The sequence below is a fragment of the Stylophora pistillata genome, chromosome 11, assembly GCF_964205215.1.
Source record: "Stylophora pistillata chromosome 11, jaStyPist1.2, whole genome shotgun sequence".
In the NCBI taxonomy this organism is placed as follows: Eukaryota; Metazoa; Cnidaria; class Anthozoa; order Scleractinia; family Pocilloporidae; genus Stylophora; species Stylophora pistillata.
The window spans coordinates 30124352-30149094 of NC_142529.1; the positions used below are offsets into that span (position 1 = coordinate 30124352).

The window sequence follows — 24743 nt, forward strand, 5'->3', positions numbered from 1 at the left end:
TAGGACCAGTCAGTCGCATCACTGTGACTCTATAAGATTTAACTTTTCACAGTCACTTTAGCTATGTCATTATAATCTGCATAAAACATAATCAACATGAATTCAAGAATGAAAAAATTCTGACGGCGCTTATAAGTCGGCATCTAATGGGCGTTTTATAATAAAGAGTAGGCTATTAACTGATATATTTATACTAATACCAAATACCAAACCACTCCAATACATACTGTTTAATTCGTTTCCGTTCCAGCCAGCATGGTCGGAAGCTCCAAATTCCATTGCTCGTCCGTAGTTAACGCAAAATTATCGCTTTTGCCGCCTGATTTCGGAGCCATGTGATAAAGTTTTACATCAAAATCTCCGAGGCCATATTCACAAGACAACTTCTTTAGACCAAGGAACAAAGTAAGGTGCTTTTTCAGCGCCAGTACGGTTTTAACATCTTTGATAGGAATGCGGCATTTGTGACGCTCAAATGCCTTTTCCGACTCAATTGGGTAAAAGCTTACAACAGCTCTTAAAATACCAGCATTCACTGCCAACGTGTATGGGTATCAAAGATCATATAACTGATATGTGACACATGACCTTGATGTGGATGGCACATGCGGTAATTATTAACGAAATAGGACACTCTGGCGTACTCCTACTGATATGTAATGGAAAATGTACTTTCATTGAACAAAATAAATCAGCTGTCCTTATTTTACATCCAGTCTTTAGGATATTTAGGGCGATCCGGGATTTTGTCAGTTGTCAGTAAAAGCTCACCACAAATGTCATTTGTTAGTTCGTTTTTCAGCGATATGTCAGTTGTCAGTTAAAATTTTGGCCATTTGTCAGTTGTCAATTAACCCCATCCAGACCCTCTTATAAACGTGTTTGGCATCTTTTCAACACCAGAGGGCAACTTTCTTGTCTTCTTGCAAAGATCTCATGGTCAATAGTTTTTGTTGCTTTCTGCTCTCAAATTTAACTGAAGGTTTGATTCCTCGAAACAGATCGGTCTAATGCATATCATGGTGTTTTGCTATAAGTGTGAGAGATCAATTTTAAATAATTACCGTTTTAACTAAAATAAACCGAATAATAAACCGTCTTCACTAAAATAAACTGGCGTTAATTTGGTTTCGGCAAAGGGTCTCATCAGATATCCTAAGGGATTTTCAAGCAAACTCGTCGTGCATTGCGTTTAAGCCCCTTTCGCAAATGTATCCATGCCAAATTTATTTCCTTCCTCCCTTATTTCTGGGTGCGTTATGCACTATGACAAACGAGATTTTTGTCTCTGCGAATAAGACATTTCTTGATGTTATAGAAAGGTAGCACATTCTCCTCAGTTATTTTAAGGCCTTGAGTGTTGGTCCGGCCGGGACTTGAACCCTCGACCTCCCACACAACAGTCCGACGCTCAACCAATTGAGCTAACCGGAGGCAGTTAAAAGTAAAGGGAAGTTTGCAGTGATTAGTTCTTTTGAAATAAATTGAGATCTTTTGGATGTTTTGCACAGTGAGGTCTATAACATCCACAGCATTCTACAAACAAATCAGTCGCTTTACCAACTAAGTCGCCATCAGTAACAATACATAAGCTTTTGGTAACATAATTTGGGGCTATTAACATTGATGTTATTCTTCCAAGCCACATATAGAGTCCTAACATTCATCAGTCAGTATCCTAAATTGACTACCGTATTCTAGCCTTCTAACTCTTTAGGAAACGCCGTGCAATAAGTTGTCTCCAACGCTACTTTTGAAACTAACTAAAAAGAGCATCGTGCCCTATTTATTTTGTCCAGGTGAAACAAAACATCACCAGCGGCCGTGACGTCAAGCAAGACCCAAAGATGTCACAGAAACCTCGGTGAGTGCTGAGAACTTTCACCGTGTACTTTCGCCTTGATCCTTAAGTAAGTATAATGTGACGTCACACTAGCTTTGTCTGGTACTGCGCATGCAGAGGGATTTTTTAGTCAGCTTGTGTTGTCTCTTGTGGCAATGCGTATTGGGAAGTATATCCTAATCCAGAATTCCATTTCATATCTTGAGCTGAGGGTTCTTTACGAAGGAGCGCAATATATGCACAAACAACGAAGATGAAAAATATCTTAAAAAAAGAAAATGTACGTTAATTAACAGGCAGCCTGCCTATTGATTAAGGTTGTTCCCGAAGTGAGATTCAACGGTTGGATTTTACTTCTAGAACAATCTTGATATAGTGTGGCTACGATATTACCTACTTCAGATATCTCAGACTCTCCACTAACTTCAGGAGTGGATTTATTATTTTCCCTACCTAATGTCCATTTAATTAAGAGTTACTCCTCGGCAATTTTTCAGTTTTCCTTGATAGAGTTTTTGGTTAATTTTCCATAAGATCGATTCTCCTGGGTTAAAATAGGGGAAGGATGTCTTCTATAGGACTATAGGAGTAAGATGTGTTCCCATGTTTGATTTCCAGTTAAATGGATAGCTTAAATGTGGAATATCTCGCATCCTTTACATAAGAAATTGCGACATAAGGTTTGTACGTGAATGAAGTAGCGACTAAACGTACCTTTATCACACTCCAGGCGAGTATCCCAACCAAGTAACGGTGTTGCTGATATGAGGAAAAGAAGAAAAAAATAACATGTGTTAGAAGATTCTTCAGTTGTTTTTCTTTAAGTATGACAGGCATTGCATTTGGTTAACATTTTTACCCACCAGTTTCCATTCAGAAATGCAGAATAACAGAAGTGTCAACATGAAGAGAACGTCGATGATACCCCACGCAAGCCAGGTTATTGCCATGTATTGGTTCTTCTGTGTGAATAAGAATAAGGCCGCAACAGAAGCAAGCTATTAGTTTTGAATGTGAAATAATGTCAGAAATACCCTAGAAAATGTAGTTGAAACGACGCAATCCACTTAAGGAACGGGACAAACGTACTTCATTACTTAAATAAGATGTTAATTCATCAGAATTAAATGTATCAAAATTTGTCTGTCGGACTTACCAAGACAAAGGATATCACCAGTAACAAGTTGACCAACAAGGTGATTGCTTTGAAAGTGATGTAGGTTTGGCTCAATTTATAGAACGCTATTAGGTAGACGAAAAAAAAAGGTAAGCCAGAACTCAGTGAAGAAGAAAAAAAACTTCATATACATACATACATACATACATACATACATACATACATACATAGATATGTTACTTGATGACCACTCCCCATAAGGGCTTTTCAGGGCCAACAGCCACCCATCCCACCCAGGGGAGGACATCCACCATACAGTAATCTCGTGCGTGGGAAATTAACGTCTCCTACCCCTAACCCTGCAGGAGACGAAGCCTACGGTTTATTCGTCCTTATTCGAGAAGACTAGCATATCTATTCATTTCTTTTTATAGAAAGGTAACAAATTCTCCTCAGTTATTTTAAGACCATGATTATTGGTCCGGCCAATACTAACAACAAACATAAAAAAACATAAAAAAGCAAAATAAAACAACGAAAAAACGAAAAATATATGTCTGAATTGGCCTCAGTGATCGCGAGAGTTTTTGTGAAGGATATGGTAAATATATTTCAGGTGGACTTTGGAGTGTGTAAACCAAAACTTAGCAAGATTTTTAAAAAGAAATGCAAGTTTCCATATTCGTTGGGGAAGTACATTGTGTGAGCTTTGAAAATCGTACTCGTGATTATTTATTCCAATTCAAACCACACCCCAAATCATTTAAAACTAGTGAAAAGTGTAGGTAGCAACTGATTTCAAAGCTGTAAAAATATTTAGATTAATGTGAACACGTGGGCTAGCAGTTCCCCATGCAATGTTTTTGTGAATGTTTGGAAGATTTGTTCAAAACCTCCGGCAAATTGAAACCTAAATTTAGTCATGTATTGTATCGAATCATAATCGCGATGAACTATATTATAGAACGCTTTGGCTCACGTCGTTTAATCTTGTTTTAGAACAAAAATGAGGTCGATATGCGTAATTTTAAAACGGTTTTGATAAATTCAAAGAAGTGGAAAAATAAATGAAAATACCTTCAAAGGGATCTGTAATGTAAGGAGAATCTTTGGCGTGGATTTCTTCCTTGAGCCATTTAACAAATTGAAGTTGATAGCAAATTGAAAATATTGATACGCCCTGAAATGGAAAAACCGGTATGTATGTATGAAAAGTTGTAAATACTACAGTCGTATTATATTACGGTAACCCAATCTCGAAGGATTACTTTTCAAAAATACCCTGTATATATTTCTCTACTTGGGCCTGATAGAGCTGACCAACGAAATGTATTGACAACGCGGGCTCAAGCGTGCGAGGTTTAAAATTTAGCGAAATTTGCAAAATCAACATGGAGCTGGCAATTTAAACCAAGACACTAGTGTTGTCGTCGAAGGCGTTTTCTTATTTCCAACGTTTTTAAGGAGAAAATCAATTTTCGAAAATATTCTAGGGGGCGTACAAAGTTTTTGGAAGTTGTTCCGTAAATGAAAAGCGGCAAGGAAAACAACGCCTCGATGCAACAGAATGGAAATCAACCATGCGAACGACTCAAGATCCGTTTTTCCGCGCCAAAACCTAGCGCGTGCACATATATTATTCAGCTTTGTCTTTGAGCTTCAGTTTAGAAACGTCCAAAGTTTCATAACGCAAGTGCGGACGTGGTTCGCGGAAGTTCCACTTTTGTCACAATCCTGGTTGCAATCACAGAATGAAAGAAACATCTGGAATGAAATGACATCATTACTCAAAGGAAAAGCGACGTGAGTTTTGGAGCGTAAATTTGAAGAAATAACGCTAGTTAATTCCGGTTCGCGCAAGCTGTCAACATTACTCTTTAAGTTCTCCTCGAAACGAAATATATTATTTTTATGTGTTTAATCTATTTATCGCCTCTTCATCTCTAAATTTCCTTTTATTTTTCTCACTTATCTACAAATTAAGGGCTTAACTGATCGTAGTTCGTTGGCACAACGATGTTATTGTCTTGGATGACAAAATAATTGAGTGATGAAAATTATGCCAGATTGGGGACGTTGTTAGTTGCAAACCGTATAAATTAAAATCCAAAGATTACCCTTGAACTCTTGGTGTCCTTAGTCGATATTTCCTTGCCATTTGAAAGGTAATGAATCAATTTTCCATATAAATAATATTTTTACAGTCTCCAAACTCAAGCGGACTTGGACGGTCATGCGTGACATACAAAATTTGCATTGGGACTGTTAAACGAACTAGCATTACGATAGATGACTAATGAGATAGATGACAAACAGTAATCGAATTTGAAATTCCAAGGATGAAAATCAACTTAAGTTCGTCCGCGTTTGTAGCTGAATCAATCATTAAAAGAAGATAGCGAAGAGATTAAGAATTTATACATTAACGCTAGAAACTGATAAAGCAATTTTTTTTTAGCAAATAGCCAAAAGCTTGGTAAGAGAGAAAATTAATATAGACTACGTGAATGTTGAAAATTTGTCAGGTATTCCAGGTTAGAAAATGCAAAGAGACCGCCATAAAGTAAAGCAAAAAACGATGGACAAAGATTGGCTGGGGGAAGATTATACGGCAGCAAATGACGAGCTTAAAAATGTTTCGCATACGTTTTTCAAAACCTGGCGAAGAATGAATTTGTAATGATGCAAAAGAAGAATGAATTTGTAATGATACAAAAAGAAGAGGGACATTTTTAAAATATAAATCTAGGTAAAAGAACTTACCAAGCCACAAGTTGCAATAAGTGGAACGGATATTCTTAAAATGCTGCCGTACGGAAACTTTCCCATTGTTGGTAAATCGAAATCACTCTTCCAAATGTCAAACTTATCTGAGGTGTAAACGCGGTGTCTGAATATTAATATACTTCTCCACTTTTAAGTTCCGATTCCTAATTCTCCTTTCTGACCCTCATAAATTTCTTCTTGAGGCACTTGAGAGAATCTGTTTTCTATCGAGACAGTATTTCATGACCTAGACCTATGGACATTGTTTATGAGTAAGTGAACCCATATATATATTGTTTTTCCTATTTTTTTTTTTAAGTCAAAAGGTTAAGAAAGTGACTCACGTTTTTAGCTTGCGGTTAAGCACGTTTTAGTGGAACAATCGTGCCGCCATCGGTGTACAATCAAATATCTATAGGCGCTCTGCGTAAAAACGTGTAGATTTGAACGCGTGTGATTTTATTTCTCATGGGTATTTAAATTTAACGCCATCCAAAGATATAGGTGGACAATTCCACAGTCGTGGACAGAAAGACATGATATTCAACACGTTTATCGATTATCCTATGATTTCCAAAACATTCTTGATTAGGAAAGTTCCAGTGGTTTCGACAGGAATTCGTGATGTCTATTTATAGAAACTCGACTTGTTTACCGTAAAATTCTATGATGTAATGTTACTGAATATAGTCGTGTTGTAAACCTGTAGAATCTTCTAGAAAGATTGTAAGGAACTCTATAAGAAGGTGCGGTAGGTTGTTGTTTGTTTACTTTTTACTTTCTCTGAACAGGCTCATTCCTACTCTACTCGTTTCTCAGTAGCTGGAAGCTTTTATATAAAACAGGCGAGAACAAATCATCAGTTGTTTTCCTTCTCTAGAGTTGGTGCGAAAATATGGAATGGCATCCCCCTGAGATTCGTAAGCTAAGGAAAGCACCTTTTAAACGTGAGCTAACCTACTTGCTTTTGAAAATTCTTGAAATTGAGGAGATGAATGTTGACTTGCGCTACCTTGACCTTTCTAGCTTATATTTGTATTTCAACTGATTAGCTTTCTCTTTGACCTGTTAAAAACTCCCTTGTGTGACTGGCCCAGTTAAAACCTTTAACATGATTATCACTACTATTATTTATTATTTATTTTTATTTGCTCATTTATTTATTTATTTCATTGTTGCGTGTGTGTGTGTGTGTGTGTGTGTGTGTGTGTGTGTGTGTGTGCGTGTGCGTGTGTGTGTGTGTTTATGTGTGAGAGCCTGTACAGTGTCTGTTTAAGTAGCCCGCCCAGAATAGCTTTGCTAACTGCGGGCTACAAAAGCCTTTATTTCTTTAATTTTAAAAAAGTAAAGTCAATGTTGTTGTTGTTGTTGTTGTTGAGGAAAAAGAAGAAAAAGAAGAGAAAAAGATAAAGGAAATAAAGGAGTTAGCGAAGAAAATTCAACTCAAAGTTTATCATCACGAAACCAAGTCGTGCCAATATTGCTGCACAACAGCTTGTTAAGAATACACGCCAGTACAGAAGAATGCAGAAGAGCGAGAGAGTAACTTTTGTTCGCCTCAACTGCGCCTTCTACCGCCGTGAAGTCTAATCAGATAAAAATTTCCTTATGCTTTGTTAGATGGTTTTTTTTGTCTGTTTGTTTTTGGAAAAGACAAAGTAAATTATAATTTTGTGTTTCGCAATTGTAGAACAACATTCTCAAGATCTAAGGACTTTGGGACTTTGATGGGAGGGTTAATGAAACTATAATCGAGATTAAGGCGTGACGAATTCAGCTAAATTATTTCGTACAGTTGGCGCAAATTTGCGTTTGGGGTTTTTTTTTTTGAGAATTATATAATTATAGGTTCACATTAGTTTCTAATGACTATATTTTTCAAACATAAAGCTTTTAAATAGCTAATAACGTTCTTATACGGTTCCCTCAGACAAGCTTGAGAACTTTGAAGCTATCTTTAGAGCCCACAAATGTTCTGTAGCTCAAATATCACTGCAACATTTCAAATGATAAGCTTGTCTGGAGTGGAAACTTTTCTTTCTATTCTTTGGGTAACATCTACTCCAACACTGTCTTAAATCTTTTTTTTTTTAATTCAAACTAGCCCAAATGACATCTGGATACGTTTTCTCTATTTTATTTTTTTTATACATAACTCTTACTCTTGCATTCGGGTTAGTCTCATTTATGTCAGGCCTTTTTGTCTCTAAAAACAACTTAAGTTACAACCACAAGCACACGTTTTTGTCGGAGACTCAATTTGGTGAATCAAACATCAAAAGTATGAAAGGGGCAGCATTTGTTCTCCCTGTAGAAGAGAAAAAAAGAGGATTAAAAAAAGGGGTTATGAGATATTTGATTCTCATGCAAGAGAAGAATATGGTAGAAGCCATCCCTCAGGTACATGTGTACTATTAGAAGTACCATCTGCTCAGGGCTTAGTACAGTATTTCCAGACTATACACTCCCTCAGTGACAATTATGAACTCAGAGGAGTGCAGATAAGTACATATGAAATAACTGCAGCGAACAGTTTGAGAGAAGAACACAACTGCTCTTGAAAACAATCCATTGCTGTAGGGCTTTATGCAATGTGTTACTAAGTAACAAAGTCTTGTAGTTATTAGAATTCCAGAACCCTATGTTGCATAGCTGACCAAGGAAATAAATTATATCGTAACATGGGCATCAACAGGCATCTAAAAAGGCCTTACACACGAGTCTTAATATCTGTGGAGTTGAGATATCAGTCCAAATTAAAGCTCAAAGCTATGGGATGTTTTCCAGTGCTTTAAACTATAAAAAAAGTTGGAAAACTTAATTTTCAACAACTACAAGGGAAATACAGGGTTTTTATAGTGGCTTGTAAGTTACTGTTAGGTATTACTTGTACTTTTCAACAAACAGTCAGAGCAAAGTACATGTTCTCCTTATTGACCTATGAAGATACTTGTGAACTTGCAAAACAACAAATGAAAATAAGTGGCAAACCATCATTAGAACAAGCTATTTCTAACATTAATATTGTCACAAAGAAACTTAATTAAACAGGTATTTGTTCACTATGAAATACAATTTTTGTCTTGCTCGACTAACACGGACCTTCATCAAATCAAACACATGCAAAAGCACAGACGAAAATATAATTATGATAATTTGGAACCCGCTCCAAAAATGAAAAGACTGCTACAGATAAATTTTAGAAACAAAAGCAAATCCAAAGTTAGATAACAGCACGAGAGTGAGACAATCCCAACTATTGATATCTGCATTAATTAATTTAAGGAGAAAATCAGAGAAGGTCCTTATTAGGTATATAATTGTACAGTCAATTGAGTATAAATAGTGATTATTGCTTAGTTTATTACTTTTTATGTTCCTTTTTCCCTCTTTGTAAATCTTAAATATAGTATGCTAGCTTTTAATAAATATTTTCCTCATGAAATCATGTGGTAGTGACCATCTCAAAAGCAATTGCTACTGTGGTCACTACACACTTCTCCCTTCCCTACAATATGTAAAACTCTGTTCTCTCTATTTTCTCCTTTTATTTTATCTCACTTGTAGTTAATGATATAAATAGACAAAATAAAGATGATGATGATGATGAGGTATGCTATGCATACAATGTTTTCATGATAAAATATACCTCCTTGCATTCAGACCGTTATGATTACAATTACATAATATATCTTTTTAACACGTGTATGAATTGGCATGTATTTATCACCCTTGGGAAGGGGAGACTCCTTAAATAAAAGGGACTGGGGTGCTCATTGTACCTTTTAGGGGTTAAAAAAGGTGGGTTTGGTACCTCTTAGGCTATTCAGCCTCAAAAGGTCCACAGAAGCAGCTTCTGTGATACCTTTTAGGGCATTGTACCAGAAATATATGAGAGTGCATTGTTGTAGAATTGGTGTCCCTCAGAGGTGAAAAAAAAAATTATGCCACGCCCACAAACCAGGACCTTGGTACCTCCTTAATATTTCTTTTAGAACCACTGTGCACCACACGAATGGTCAACACTCATAACAGCACGTCTCCCTGTAGCCCGACTTACGATCTTGGATCGTCTTGTTGAAAATTACTTGCTAGCTACGTATGGGCTAGCCAATGGGCGCATTGGTTAACATTGTCCAATAATGTGTTACATACAAAGAATCTTAAACTATGATACATAATCATACAAGGGAATGACAACATAAAGAAAAATGCTGAAGCAATAAGAAATGACTTAAAACTATTTTCAAGGCCACTTTCACTTTTACTTAGATTATCTTAATTAGAATGTTAATCATGCCCAGTCCTTTTTCAGGTATCTCAAAGCAAGAAAAAATGACAACAACGACCGGCGAGCTCTTGTGTCATTAGGGAGCTTACGAATCGATGACTTTCCAGAGGACGACGATGTCTCAACACTCGAAGTAGTTTATGCGCATGCGCTACCGGATGTGGCATTATTTCGCGCGTCGTCTTGAAGGAGGCGACGACTTCAGAAGAGCTGTTTTGAAGTCGTCTTCGCAGCCACGCGTCGAAACGTGCGTTTTGTTCGGAATATTTCCTGAATCTAACGCCTAATCCCCAAACACCTTCCAAATATACTAACGGGAGCTTTCCTGAAACAGTTTTTTGCCTCTTGAATGTTATTTACAATTACAATTTATCACTTATAGAGCGCTATTTACAATGACAGATCAACAGCGCTTTACAATCAATCCTAACCCGCCCATCCCACCCCAGGGGAGGATATCCATCGCACAGTAATCTCGTGCGTGGGAAATTAACGTCTCCTACCCCTAACCCTGTAGGAGACGGGACCTCCATTTATTCGTCCCTATCCGAGAAGACTGGAATATCTAACCATTTCTTGATGTTATAGAAAGGAAGCATATTCTTCTCAATTATTTTAAGACCTTGAGTGTTGGTCCCGCCGGGGCTCGAACCCTCGACCTCCCGCACAACAGTCCAGCGCTCTATCCATTGAGCTAACCGCGAAGCGGTTATTTCCGTCATAGTTCTTGTTTATCAAAATAGAAAGAGGTCAAACGGCGAAAACAATGACCCAAGCCCTTCAAAAGCACAACGAGGGAATAAATAAAAAAGGAAATTGGCGTTTTAAGGTCAATTCAGATACCAAGAGAGATAAACTGTGAAAGAAACTAGTCTTCTTCATTCAAAAGTTTTAAGTATTTATCCATTCATTCGCTCTAAATCAGTTTTGAATAGTAATCAAATGTTCTTTAAACGGTTTCGACTAGTCACAAGATGCAAAACATGCAAGCGATGCGAAGATTCAATCAGATATACTGAAAGATTTTGTCAAGGAATCGATCCAACTACTAGGCCGTTGTAAGATACAATCTCTCCGGTAACTGAAGAAAATCAGCAAGCCCAAAAATCATGAATGTCATTTTGTAAAATCGGAATTCAACTTTCTACTGGTCATTTCCCAGCTCGTCTAAATCGAATCGATCATACTTCTCGTACCGAAAGTCCGGGTTTTTTGAAGTATTGGCATCATACAGCAAAATAAACTGCCTGTCGGTGGTAAATCCTTTTCTGTAGGCATATGCGATATAGTCTCTGTTTTCTCTGAAGTTCGGCATTTTAATCAACACGTTAATAAAACTATGGAATGCACTACCCCTTGATATAAGGAATAGCGGATCGATTACTCTTTTTAAATGTAAATTAAAGACTTTTCTTTTTAAGAAATATTATTTATAATTAATTGTAGAATTGTGAAGCGCCAAAGAGCAGTTAGTGTATATGGCGCTATGTAAATGCCATAATTATTATTATTATTTATTATAACTATCTAAACAAAAAAAAGGTCAGTCTGCGACTTATATTTGGCGGGAAATCTCTGCGTCGACGTCCGCAGCTCTTAAGTTAAATTTGGCGCGCAATGGTAAACAGCGACGACGAAGTCGATGACGTCATGTAAAGTCGTCGTCGAGAAAGAAGTCATCGATTCGTAAGTTCCCTATTAACAGCCTATCATGACGTCACTCAGAGCCTACGTACGTCACAATAGCTTTGGCGGGTACTGTTTCTTGAAAAGAATTCCCATCCTGTGACGTCACAGCTGTCATGCCTGGATCTGTGTAAGTGGGAGTATACCCGGCGCCATCTTGTGACGTCATGGTATTTCTGCCCTGTGCTGCGTGTGAAGGAAGATATCCAGCGTCATCGTATGACGACAGAGCAATCTTACCACTCATTGGATGATGAGGAGGGTATCCTACGTCAGTGTATGACGTCACAGCTGTCTTGGCTGGTACTGGATATGGAGGAGGGTACACATAGCCAGCCTGTGGCGTCATGGTATTCTTGTCCGGTACTGCGCATGCGGAAGGATATCCTACGCCAATGTATGACGTCACAGGGGTCTTGGTTGGTGGTGCGCATGGGCGAAGATATCCCAAACCAACCTGCAAATCAAGGCAAAAATAAAAACAAAGTAATTGTAATTATTTTTTTCTCAGCTCGTGAGCGGGCGGTATTCTACGAATCCTGCAATCTGATTGGTTCCGAAAGCGGGCAGTATTCTCATCCGGCCCGCTCACGGAGGGCGGGGGGTATCCGTTTCGCTTGAGTCACTTTGCAATGCATCTCAAGCTTCGTTGCAATTTTTCACAAATATATCTCATTTTGCCAGCTGAGCAGAATTTTTGAGCAAAGACTTCGGTCACGACCGTTTTGGCGATAAATTATACTAACTCTTTCTTCTCTCTCGCTCTCAAATCACTTTGGTTTTTCGGCAAATAGTAAGTCAGAAAGTTAAAACGAGAGGTAATTGCAGTTAACGATTACGTTAATAAATATGACTCTCAATCGTTAATATCTGAATTCTTCAACACAATTTGTTCGTTTGTAAAACGTTGAGCGAAGTTTTGAGTTCTTCTATGAATACACTTTCGCCTATTCTTTGCAAGTCCCTTGAATTTGGATATTTTTACGGTAAATTTCACAACAGTAACCGAAGGAATTCGATGAACAAAAGTCGCATTAAATCCCCTTGTGTCTAGTTGGAAAGAGTCTCATTGACTGCAGCTTTTCGGTGAAAGAAAAACCGATCTACACACACCATTACAGAAAACAAAAAAGCAGACTGACAACTATAAAGCACTCATTTGCATTCACATACAATTTGACTTTCCGTGACATTTTAAAACGGAACAGAGGTAAATCTTCGAAGATTAATCGTCGTTGGAAATAAACAATACTTTTTCGTAAGATCTCTGGGTGTTTTTCGTTTATGAGAAGATCGTCGCATAGTCATTTCACTCGAGCGTGTTGATCATACCAGTACTGTTGTTGATCCAAAGCCGTTCGCTTTTTTCCTCTTCAATTGACAAGCGTCACATCATAACAGTTACTTATCAAAAAATGTTTCAAAGCTTTCCCGGAAGCCTTTTGAGTTAACTTTACAAATAAAAATGTTTCGGTGAAAGCTTTCTCCTTAACTTGGATAACGTCTGTTTCTTTAATTTATCATCCACTCGCTAACAAATTGTTAAGTTTATGGAGGATTTTCCCGTAATTAAACTCGTAACTGTCGCCCTAATAGCTCATTCGGGTTCTTATGGCAATCATTTTTTTATGTGTTAGAAAAAAATAAAAATGTTATTGTCCAGCATAGGTCGGTCCGTATTGGGAAAAACTGTGCCCTCTGTCTTGGATACCGCCCACGGCCTACGGCCTCAGGCGGTACCCAAGACAGAGGGCACAGTTTTTCCCAATACGGACCTACGGCTGGTCGATAACATATATATCTTACTACAAAACAGTCCATTTGATATTCAAGCTGTGTACTTCATATTGTCATTAGCGGAAATCTTTTTCAGTTAAGGTCTTGTATAGAAATAACGAAAATGTGGTTACCATTTGAGTCTGGTACACTGGTGCTGTAGGAAACCCTGCGCTAGTCCCAGATGGATCCTCACGGAGAGCCTCTATATACGAATGAACCACAATCATGAAATAGATCTGGAATACGAGATACAAGAAATGAATAAAATAGGAAAAGAACATGAATAATGAAAGTTAAACATAATAATTATAAGTCCATGTTTACTAGTTGCAGCTAATGTACATTAGTTATTTAATAAATCATTTTTTCTTTTGAAGGATGAATGCGATTTTGTCCGTTTCATGTCAGTCATAAATGTTTGTTATTGGCCACTTTATTCTGTTCAGTATCACAATTAAAGTAAGCAGTCAGAGAGTTTCGATGAATCTTTAACAAAAGATATAAAGCTCATCACTAAGAAAGCAAGGCAAAGGTCCTTAGCCTGAGAAGGGAAGAATTCGTTTGGATGATTTCCTCAGCAAAAGTTATCGAGAAAATTGAAATTAAAAAAAGGAACAATTATTATTATTTATGCATAGGCACATGATGAGTGATAAAAATAATAAATAAAAAGGAAAATAAAAATGCGAAGTGACTCTTAACTTACCGATAGCACCCACCAAAGGATTACCACAATAGTCTCGTATTGGAACTGTAAAGCGTAACACGAAGAAATGTTGTCAGTTTACTCTGTGATACCGATATAAATCGACGGTCGGCTCAATGTAGAATATTTCCACTGGTAATCTTATGACTGAAATTGACCGAAAAAGTACATTTCATAGATATTAATTCACGGGTCAAAAATGTGTAACAGTGAAGGAAAATTGTGCTGTGAGAGTGTTATAAATAAATGTTACTTTCTTTTCTGATTAGTTTAGAAACAAAGGAAATCAACTGGAGCTAATCGCTGCTGACGAACTAGCAACGGCAAAAATTTAGAGAGAGCAGAAAAGTTTGAAAAAACCTGAACATTTGAAAAAAAAAAATTATGAAGACAAGGTGCCATCTATGCTTGAGTTCAGTGGGGTTCTTATTTACTTACAGAAGTAAGAGCGATTTTCTAAATTAAGATTGAGGAATCTAATACTAATATAAACATCCAAGATCTCCGGCTTGAAGAGTTTAAACATGCATGCTTTTCGTATACAGCTTTTGGCTAGTCTTAGCTTCAAATGTTTTTGTCGTTTTAACATACGAATTTTTTACCGGTACGGTTACTTTGTCACTGTTGTCAAAAATTGCACTCTGAGTCACGTGAAAATGTTATTAAACCCCGCGCTGGACACTTCAAGTATTTTATGTGAAGATAATAATTTCTTGTTTTGGCCATTTGTACTCACCACAAGGTAGATAGACAGAAGGAAACCTGTCACTACAACAGAGCATGCAAAATCAAGAATGCTCCACACCAGCCACACCACAGCCAAATAAAGGTTTTTCTGCAACAAGGGAGACAAATTTCGCATTTATACTAAAACACAAACAGCAACAACAACAACAGCAATGAAGAGATATCAGGATCTTGCCGGAAAGATATGGACCGAGTAAATAAGTACGGCGTGAGTGCACAAATTAGGCCGAAATGGAAAATCATAGGAGACATTTGACAGAGGCGGAATGCCGGGCAAGGACTTCGCTCGAAAGTGATCAATTTTGAGAGCCAGAGGGGGTGGGGGGAGGGGAAGGGGGAGGGGGAGGTGGGAAGAGGGGAGGGGGGTGGGAAGAGGGGAGGGGGGGAGTAAGATGACCCTGAAATATTTCAAGAATAGCCCAAGTTTGCCTTTATGAAAAGAATGATACTGGTGAACATGCACATCAACTCCTGTTTCACTTTTAACGAACCTGTGGGATCAATTCGGAAAAAAAACCTTGTGAATGTGTTCAGTTCAAACTGTGCTCTCGAGAAGAAACATTCGATGAGGTCAGCCGTGTGTCTCAGTATAAATTTTAGAGAAGGCATGCGAAAATTATGCACTTTATAGTACAAAACTTAATGCCATCTCGATTTTTCTTTACTTACCGTGCCAGTGGATACCAACAATGACACGTTGCACAGCAATGAAATCACTTTGAAAGCCAGGGTTACATAGGCCAATATGACGATCGCTTTGAAGGAAAGAGAGAGAGAGAGAGAAGAAAGACAACAGAAATCAACATCAAGACAAATCAAGAAAATGATCGATTACGCACACCCAAAACAGCCTAAAGCACGTTGATTGGCAAACGAATAACAAATCCATATCATTCCTTCAAAATAAACTTTTGCAAAACACACTTTATTTTAAACAACTTCTTCCTTGGAGAATTGACGAAGAAAGATGGAATCCAAATTTAAAAATTCGAATTTAAAACTCGAATTAAGGTGCTTGCTGATATTTTAAAAAACGCGTTTGGCGACCAGTTTATTTTCATAATGGAATGAAAGGGGGTCTTGGAACGTTATTTTATCCCGTATTTTATTCATATTTTTTAAACAAGGAAAGAGAAATGAGAATACCTGGGATGTGCTTCTTGTCTACAGGGAGATATCCTTCGTAATTGTCCCAGTCGATGTTAGCTTGGTTGTATTTCATGAGAGCTTGACTTTTGTTACTAATTACGATTGCTTGGAGGATCTGAAATTAAAATAATTACAGGCTAGGTATGGATTAAAAAATACCTTTGAGGGTTCTTCAGGCTTGTTTGACTCGCTCGTTGGTTCTTGCCATTCAATAAGAACTATAATGCTTGACTTGAAGTTTCGCGACTCAGTTGAGTTTTGTTGTTCGAAAAATATTGGACTTAAGTCTTAATAATTCGGTGCAAATTAGACGAAATAACATCATTATGCTGAATAGACTAACACTGCTTGGAAAGAAACATCTAGAAAAACGTTGTAGCGTAAGCCAGCAACACAACGTGAATTAGCGAACGAAAACTGTCAATATTATTTGAACGTGCATATTCATAGTAGCTTGGGGTCACGCGGGTTATCACGTACGACTTAGGATAATTAATTTAGAGCACGTGGTTTAATAAATTCGCTCTAACGAAAGGCTAACGCTCGAAACGTCAGCGTTTAAACCTTTACTGGGGCCAATTTACATTATCGACTCAGTTGATAAAGCCAAATTATCTTCAATGAATAGGCTCGGCTTGTAAGTTTCTATTTCAGTAGCACCTGTGCTATAAGGGAAATTGTTTATTAATGCGTGACATAGGCAATCTGTTTTGGTCCGAGATATTCTAATGTGCGAAATGAATTCTTCTTTTGTTAAAAAACCCTGCGAATTGTATACTATTTCCCCATATATCTGAAGATATATACATTACACTCCCTTCTATAACTTGCAGACGTCTATGATCTCTTAGTTGCCTGATTACATGAGCCGGGCTGGCCCTGTTAGCCGGGCTGATTTCTTTTGTTTTGGTGTTCGCTAAAGCGTGAAAACAAAAGAAATCAGCCCGGCTAACCAGGCCAGCTCTGCTCATGTAATCAAGCCCTTAGTGATTATGTGCGTGCAATAATCATTCAAATATCTCTGTATTAATTTTTCTTAATTTATTTGTACTTTCACTGAAGTGGCGTTAGCATTGTGGCTTTCGTTTTTTTCGGTTTTCGCTACTTTTAAGTTTAAAATTTGGTCCTTATTTTTGCTTTCAAATCCTGAGGGTGGTCTAAAGGAGCATTTTTCTCTATTTTCCTTCCTTTTTACCAATGAATTGTCGCGCATAATTCTCGAATGTTTGAAACATTGTCGTCTTCAAAAAGAAATCCGCGATCCTCACCAAGAGTGTAGTGATACAAAGAAATATCGATGACCGTGTATTTAACCTTTTTAAAAAATATCATAACTGAGCTGAAATGGTAGCTTTTAACTTGTACTTACCAGACCGAAGATTCCAATAAGCAGAGTGCCAATGCGTAAATTGCAACCGCAGCAACATGTTTTCACTAAAACTGCCATTGTTGATAAGTCGAAATATCTCTTCTTAACGCCAACTCAATTAAAATACACGGGAAACTGCTGGTAGCTTTAAATAATCTCCCCCTCAAGATCCGATCGCAAATTCTCCTTGATGACCTTGATGTCTAGACGGATCGACCTTGTCGATCTATCTCTATCTTCTCGACTCCTGTTTATTGACATTGTATTGAGTTCAGAAGAAGAATTTGCATTCGAATCCCTATGGCTCTCAAAAGGTTAACTGCATGAGACACGTTTCGGTTTTCAGTCAGGCACGTCTGAAGAAATAATACGCGAATACGTGTACATGCCGGGCGGCAAGGTCAATACAGACGAAGTCGATGCGTGCGTTATTTCATGCTGACCAAAACGAATTTTGATGTTGCGTCAGTTTTCAATGCATGGAAAAATCGGACTTTTCCATCGCTGTGCTACTGTGAGTTCTAATAAGTACAACCGATAGCCTGCAATTTTCAACGGATGTAAATTTGAAGTTGAATTTTAAGGAGTTGTTTTTGTGTTATTAGCTCGGTTGTTGTTCGGTAGTTTTGAATTAATGTAAATCGGGATTAGTTTTTCGTTTCTTTTACTATTTTTCAATCAGACAGGAATGTTTTTTCCAGTATAGTGGTTCAACAATGCCGTGGTGAGTCTATGATCTAAGTCGATGGAAATATGAAGTCCATATTAATGCAGCTAAAATGAAAGGACTCAAAGTATTCTCCGTTTTTAATGTAGGTGACTTTACATGGGTGTACGCAGGATGAAGCAACCAAAATAAGGAAACTTCTCAAGACTCCTTTTGTGTTTTCTTTTGATTTCCTTTCAAATTTTTTGTTAAACAACAACAAACATATGAAACATATGTGTGAACTGCGGTTATGAGACGTATATGAGCACGATCCTTCGCAGTAAAGCACTATTTGAGCAATAGTGAAAATCGGACCTGAAAAAAATTTCAGGCCTGTACGGGATTCGAACCACTGACCTCTGCGATACTAGTGCAGCGCTCTACCAATTGAGCTAACAAGCCAACTGGGAGCAGGCCATCAAATTAATTCGACATAAACCCGTAGATGATAAATCAAACAACAACAAACATATGAAACATATGTGTGAACTGCGGTTATGAGACGTATATGAGCACGATCCCGTACAGGCCTGAAATTTTTTTCAGGTCTGATTTTCACTATTGCTCAAATAGTGCTTTACTGCGAAGGATCGTGCTCATATACGTCTCATAACCGCAGTTCACACATATGTTTCATATGTTTGTTGTTGTTTGATTTATCATCTACGGGTTTATGTCGAATTAATTTGATGGCCTGCTCCCAGTTGGCTTGTTAGCTTAATTGGTAGAGCGCTGCACTAGTATCGCAGAGGTTAGAAATTCTCAGCAACAGGTACGTCTCAAGGCAGATCGCTGGCGGTGTGTTGTCTTCCGAAATGTTGAAATGTCTTGTTGTTGTTGTTGTTATTTCCTAGTTCAAAAATAGAAAGCAGTCCAAAATTCCTATTTACAAGTCTCAAGAGACCACAAGAATTTTTTTCTTTGTCTGCAGCAGTCCATGAGGGGACGCAAATCGTCTGCACTGCAAGTATCCCGGAAAGTCCCATACATTTTCTTAGACTAAAAGTCTAAGAAAATGTATGGGGCTTTTTGAGCGCTCCAGGTAGCTTTCCTGTAAGGCGTCATAATCTTGTTGCTGCTGACATCGATGTGACAGATAATTGCTTTTGCAGTGTTTTCTTTGCCGGCTTATATTGTCATCAAGTTTCAATAAGACGGCTCTCATTTTTCACCACAACAATAAAGTTTTTGTAAATTACGAGATCGGATGCACGTACTGTTTCAACTAATTCGCTCTTCTTCCTCGGGAATACATTAATAAAATGTCGGCGGACCTTGAGGCCTCCACTAAGCTGGAAATACCAAATAAACAGGAGGTAAAATCGCGAAAAAATACTCCCAAGGAGAAACCTAAACAAAGTAGAGAATGGAGAAAGCGAAAGCGACAGCAGAAGAAAGCGGGTAATCTGGCTTAAGTTCTGCCTGGCATCAATGGTGGACCAAATGTGACTGAGACAAACTTGATAGATAAAAATCATTTTCTCCAAATCTGGATACAAAACAGGTAGGCAACGAAAGCGGACTTATCATGCTTAAGGCTAATTCTAAAGAAGAAATGGAAAGTAATGTGAAGCGACCACGATTAACAACCGTTTTAGATGTAAATTATTCAAGATCAACAATGCTTCGGAGGGCGCTAATGGAGACGATGCAAGACGTAGGCGGGCTCAATATTCAATGCCGTTTTTGGCACAGACAACTTTTAAACGTATTGGTAGTCAGAAAAATATCCATTTGAAGAGTCATCACGAGATTCAGGTAAACAGAAGTTCAAATATTCGAAAAGGCTGGTTGCTATGGAGTGACGTCATAAACCGGCTAAGTGTATTTGCTGCCTTATGTTTTGTTGTGAATGTTGGTTTTGTGGTGTGTCAGAACTCAATACCATTAAATTTCATTAAAGATCCAGCAAAGTGCCTGAGTTTGATTTTGCAGCTTATAGTGGTTGATGGAAGATGCATTAAAGTTAAATTTCCCGTAGGTACTTTAAGTTGGAATCACCTGAAACCACCTGAAACCATCTGAAACCACCGATGAAACCACCTGAAACCCCCAAGGAAACCATCTGAAATTACCTGAAAATATCTCGAAACAATTTAAAACAACATGAAAGCACCTAAAAAGTTACGGGTGACATCAGAAAATAAGTGTTAACAATCGAGTTTATCCACAGGGAGCCCGGCTTACGGATATCGTATATAATGCCCTACAGTACAGAATAGGCACCACAAACAGGTCTTCAAGGAAACATTCCATTATTCTTGTTGAAAACACACTCAATTAGCTCTACGAATGGCTGGGAGTGCACGGGAGTATGCGAATTCACTTCTTGACAAAGCACTTGCGTGACAATAACAACATGCGATCGCGAATGCAAAGAAACTGTTTTAAATCGAAAGAAATACGTGAAGTTTCTTCAACGGGATTATGCAAATTATATATGAAAAAGCCCAGGAAGGCCTAAAGATTTTCAAACTTCCTAAGGAAATTTTGAACATTGTGTTTCTTTTTAATCAGAGACGAATTTATAGCGTGACCTAGAATTTCACTGACTTTGTTATTGCAAGTGTGAAATATATGTGGATTTTTTGCAAGGTATTTCACTGCAAATGACAGAATATAGCTGATGAATGGTGGCTTTAACTTCCACTGCCTAAGTAAATTTCAGGTGGTTTCATCGTTGGTTTCAGGTGATTCCAACTTTTAGTACCTACGTTAAATTTCCAGGTTATTTGTCTGCCAATCTTGACTCTTCATATTGTTTTAGTTTTGCAATGTTTTTATGTTACATGTCTAGCCATGTTATGCTACTCAAGCAAAAAGGTGGTGATGCTAACAAATATATCAATGGACTTTGCCAGCGAGGCCGGATTGGACACAGTGCTGTGTATTCTGCAAAGTTATTAAGGTAGGTTATACCTGCAATTGCTAAACGACATGCATCATAGCAGAATTCTACAGTAACACAAAACATTTTCAGGTTACCGGTATTTGTGATGCAATTTATTTGTAATCAATTCAAGACAGCTTTCTTGGCTTTCTTGACTTTATGGAAAGGCAGAAATCTGTCCACAAACATGAACATATTTTATCTGTGGTGAACAGTGATTATATATCTACAAATAATAGTGAATATTATATGGCTTTAGCCAAGTTCATTCATTATTAAGTCGTACGTGCACTTTGTTGATAGGAATGTGCCTGTCCTGATGTTCCTCGTGGGGAAGCCTTTGCTGATTGTTTCCCAAAGAGCAAAGCAAATATTGGGGGGGCGGGGTAGGTACAACTCTGCATTTCCGTATTGACAAGCATAAAAATGTCAAGCTTGCAGTATGGTACTTCACTTTCTATTTGGAACCCATGTCTTTAAATCTCACTTGGGATACTCAGTTTGACAGACAGTTACCAGCAGAGCTGGTAGGTTTGGATTACAAAGGTGGAAACTAAATTCACTGATTTTTTTTCTCTCTGTTTCAGATGGACAGGGTTAAGAGATGACTTGCTCTTTCCCCTTGAAGAGGAACCATGTGATGTCAATTTATGTGCTCTGCATGCAATGTATAACATTTAAATTTTTAAATTGTGTGCACCCATTGTAGTATGGCACAGTCAACATTGTTTTCTTTTAAAGAAATCTATTTTCTTGAAGTTTAATCCTGTAATAATAATCTTTTGTTTAGTGTTGCCTGACCACTTCTGAGATATATATTTATTTGTCATATTTCTTTGATTAATATAGCATTCAGCGTAATGCCAGAGGGCTTCTGGGATATATAGCAAACTTAGTTTTCCATTCACGGTTAATAGAGGGAAATGTTGTCTTTCCTTTCTGGTTCACCCAGGCAGAAGTCCTGGCATTCATTGTAATGCCTTAATGCTACTGGGATATATAACATACTTAGGTTTTCATTCATGGTTAAAATAGGGAAGTGTTTTCTATCCTTTCTGGTTCACCCAGGCAGAAGTCCTGGCATTCATTGTAATGCCTTAATGCTACTGGGATATATAACATACTTAGGTTTTCATTCATGGTTAAAATAGGGAAGTGTTTTCTATCCTTTCTGGTTCACCCAGGCAGAAGTCCTGGCATTCATTGTAATGCCTTAATGCTACTGGGATATATAACATACTTAGGTTTTCATTCATGGTTAAAATAGGGAAGTGTTTTCTATCCTTTCTGGTTCACCCAGGCTGAAAACCTGGCATTCAGAGTAATACCTAAGTGCTTCTGGGATATATAACGTGAAGAAATTCTTGTGACTCAAACTGTTCTGCTCTTTGAGCTCTTCACCTATCTACAGCAGAGCGACAATAATAAATGGTCATTTCAGACACATATTTGAAAAACAGTTTCATTTACTGCTAGAAGGTGCCCTGCAAACCGCGACGGGAAGAGAACTTCAAAACACAAAATGCTGTGAAAAAAAAAAATCAATGAATAAATCAAGGCAAAACAAAAGCTGGTACATTTCTTTGCGAAGCTGGATCATGAAATTTCCGATGCAACGTTTTTGTAGGACGTAAACACACGACAACGACTGATTTCCTGACAAACTGTGCAATACGAGATAACATGAATTATGCAACAACACAAAATAACGCGCACAGCCTCAAGTAATCTATATACCGTATTTCCTTGAATAGGCCGCCAACCCCTCGGCCATCCAAACTTCAAATGCGCTGGAATTATTCTTGTTGACGAACGGGCGTCTCTGGGTGTGCCACTTAAAGTACAGCCTAATGACTATGATCATATACAGAGTTTAAAAATACAGAATTGCTGGGTTATACTGCACTTTTGGGTGTGCCACCTTAAAGTGCAGACTACTGACTACGATCATATAAAGAATTTAAAAATACAGAAATGCTGGGTTATACTGCACTTTTGGGTGTGCCACCTTAAAGTACAGACTACTGACTACAATCATATAAAGAATTTAAAAATACAGAGATGCTGGGTTATACTGCACTTTTGGGTGTGCCACCTTAAAGTACAGACTACTGACTACGATCATATAAAGAATTTAAAAATACAGAAATGCTGGGTTATACTGCACTTTTGGGTGTGCCACCTTAAAGTACAGACTACTGACTACGATCATATAAAGAATTTAAAAATACAGAAATGCTGGGTTATACTGCACTTTTGGGCGTGCCACCTTAAAGTACAGACTACTGACTACAATCATATAAAGAATTTAAAAATACAGAGATGCTGGGTTATACTGCACTTTTGGGTGTGCCACCTTAAAGTACAGACTACTGACTACGATCATATAAAGAATTTAAAAATACAGAAATGCTGGGTTATACTGCACTTTTGGGTGTGCCACCTTAAAGTACAGACTACTGACTACAATCATATAAAGAATTTAAAAATACAGAAATGCTGGGTTATACTGCACTCTTGGGTGTGCCACCTTAAAGTACAGACTACCGACTATGATCATATAAAGAATTTCAAAATACAGAAATGCTGGGTTATACTGCACTTTTGGGTGTGCCACCTTAGAGTGCAGACTACTGACTACGATCATATAAAGAATTTAAAAATACAGAAATGCTGGGTTATACTGCACTTTTGGGTGTGCCACCTTAAAGTACAGACTACGATCATATAAAGAATTTAAAAATACAGAAATGCTGGGTTATACTGCACTTTTGGGTGTGCCACCTTAGAGTGCAGACTACTGACTACGATCATAAAAAGAATTTAAAAATACAGAAATGTTGGGTTATACTGCACTTCTGGGTGTGCCACCTTAAAGTACAGACTACTGACTACGATCATATAAAGAATTTAAAAATACAGAAATGCTGGGTTATACTGCACTTTTGGGTGTGCCACCTGAAAGTACAGCCTATTGACTATGATCAGAGAAAGAGTGTAAAAGTACAAAAAATGCTGGATTAAACTGCACTTTTGGGTGTGCAACCTTAAAGTACAGACTAGACTACGATCATATAAAGAATTTAAAAATACAAAAAGGCTGGGCTATATTGCACTTTTGGGTGTGCCACCTTAAAGTACAGCCTATTGACTACAATCATAGAAAGAGAGTAAAAGTACAAAAGTGCTGGGTTACACTGCCCTGTCGGGTGTGCCACCTTAATGTACAGACTACTGACTACAATCATATAAAGAGTTTAAAAATAGAGAAATGCTGGGTTATACAGCACTTTTGGGTGTGCCACCTTAAAGTACAGCCTTTTGACTATGATCCTGGATAGAGTGTAAAAATACAAAAATGCTGGGTTATACTGCACTTTTGGGTGTGCCACCTTAAAGTACAGCCTGTTGAATATGATCATAGAAAGAGTGTAAAAATACAATAATGCTGGGTTACACTGCACTTTTGGGTGTGCCACCTTAAAGTACAGACTACTGACTACGATCATATAAAGAGTTTAAAAATACAAAAATGCTTGGTTATACTGCACTCTTGGGTGTGCCACCTTAAAGTACAGCCTATTGACTACAACCATAGAACGAGTGTAAAAATACAAAAATGCTGGGTTATACTGCACTTTTGGGTGTGCCACCTTAAAGTACAGTCTATTGATTACAATCATAAAAAGAG

The 24743-nt window shown here is 37.7% G+C and overlaps 2 protein-coding genes and 2 long non-coding RNA genes across 13 annotated transcripts; 2 read left to right on the top strand and 2 right to left on the bottom strand.

Moving 5' to 3' along the window:
* Positions 1 to 650: 650 nt before the first annotated feature.
* LOC111321187 (uncharacterized) lies at positions 651 to 5959 on the bottom strand. Of its 2 annotated transcripts, XM_088737955.1 has the most exons (7): positions 5776 to 5959; positions 5607 to 5661; positions 4038 to 4140; positions 3000 to 3085; positions 2707 to 2805; positions 2558 to 2602; positions 651 to 2107 (listed from the first exon to the last, which is right to left on the bottom strand). In XM_088737955.1, exons 1-7 carry the CDS (start codon positions 5787 to 5789, stop codon positions 1970 to 1972), a joined length of 540 nt encoding a protein of 179 aa, XP_088594081.1. In that variant the 5' UTR covers positions 5790 to 5959; the 3' UTR covers positions 651 to 1969. The 2 variants fall into 2 exon arrangements, with proteins under 2 accessions (XP_088594081.1, XP_022779733.1); XM_022923998.2 differs by lacking the exon at positions 5607 to 5661 and having other exon boundaries at positions 5724 to 5955.
* Positions 5960 to 6080: 121 nt separating this feature from the next.
* On the top strand, positions 6081 to 9147 carry LOC148721125 (uncharacterized). Of its 2 annotated transcripts, none has more exons than XR_015993013.1 (2): positions 6081 to 6673; positions 7106 to 9147. It is a non-coding gene; the product is annotated as an uncharacterized LOC148721125 (long non-coding RNA). The 2 variants fall into 2 exon arrangements; XR_015993014.1 differs by having other exon boundaries at positions 7113 to 9147.
* A 2165-nt stretch (positions 9148 to 11312) lies between these two features.
* LOC111321206 (uncharacterized) lies at positions 11313 to 17613 on the bottom strand. Its single transcript, XM_022924028.2, has 7 exons — positions 17454 to 17613; positions 16082 to 16199; positions 15605 to 15690; positions 14925 to 15023; positions 14189 to 14233; positions 13614 to 13718; positions 11313 to 12160 (listed from the first exon to the last, which is right to left on the bottom strand). The coding sequence occupies exons 1-7, from the start codon at positions 17529 to 17531 to the stop codon at positions 11735 to 11737; spliced, it is 957 nt and encodes a 318-aa protein (XP_022779763.1). The 5' UTR covers positions 17532 to 17613; the 3' UTR covers positions 11313 to 11734.
* A 1062-nt stretch (positions 17614 to 18675) lies between these two features.
* LOC148721126 (uncharacterized) lies at positions 18676 to 21852 on the top strand. Of its 8 annotated transcripts, none has more exons than XR_015993280.1 (3): positions 18676 to 19666; positions 20960 to 21070; positions 21356 to 21440. It is a non-coding gene; the product is annotated as an uncharacterized LOC148721126 (long non-coding RNA). The 8 variants fall into 8 exon arrangements; XR_015993273.1 differs by lacking the exon at positions 21356 to 21440 and adding an exon at positions 21640 to 21852 and having other exon boundaries at positions 19081 to 19563; XR_015993275.1 differs by lacking the exon at positions 21356 to 21440 and adding an exon at positions 21640 to 21852 and having other exon boundaries at positions 19083 to 19986.
* Positions 21853 to 24743: the final 2891 nt, after the last annotated feature.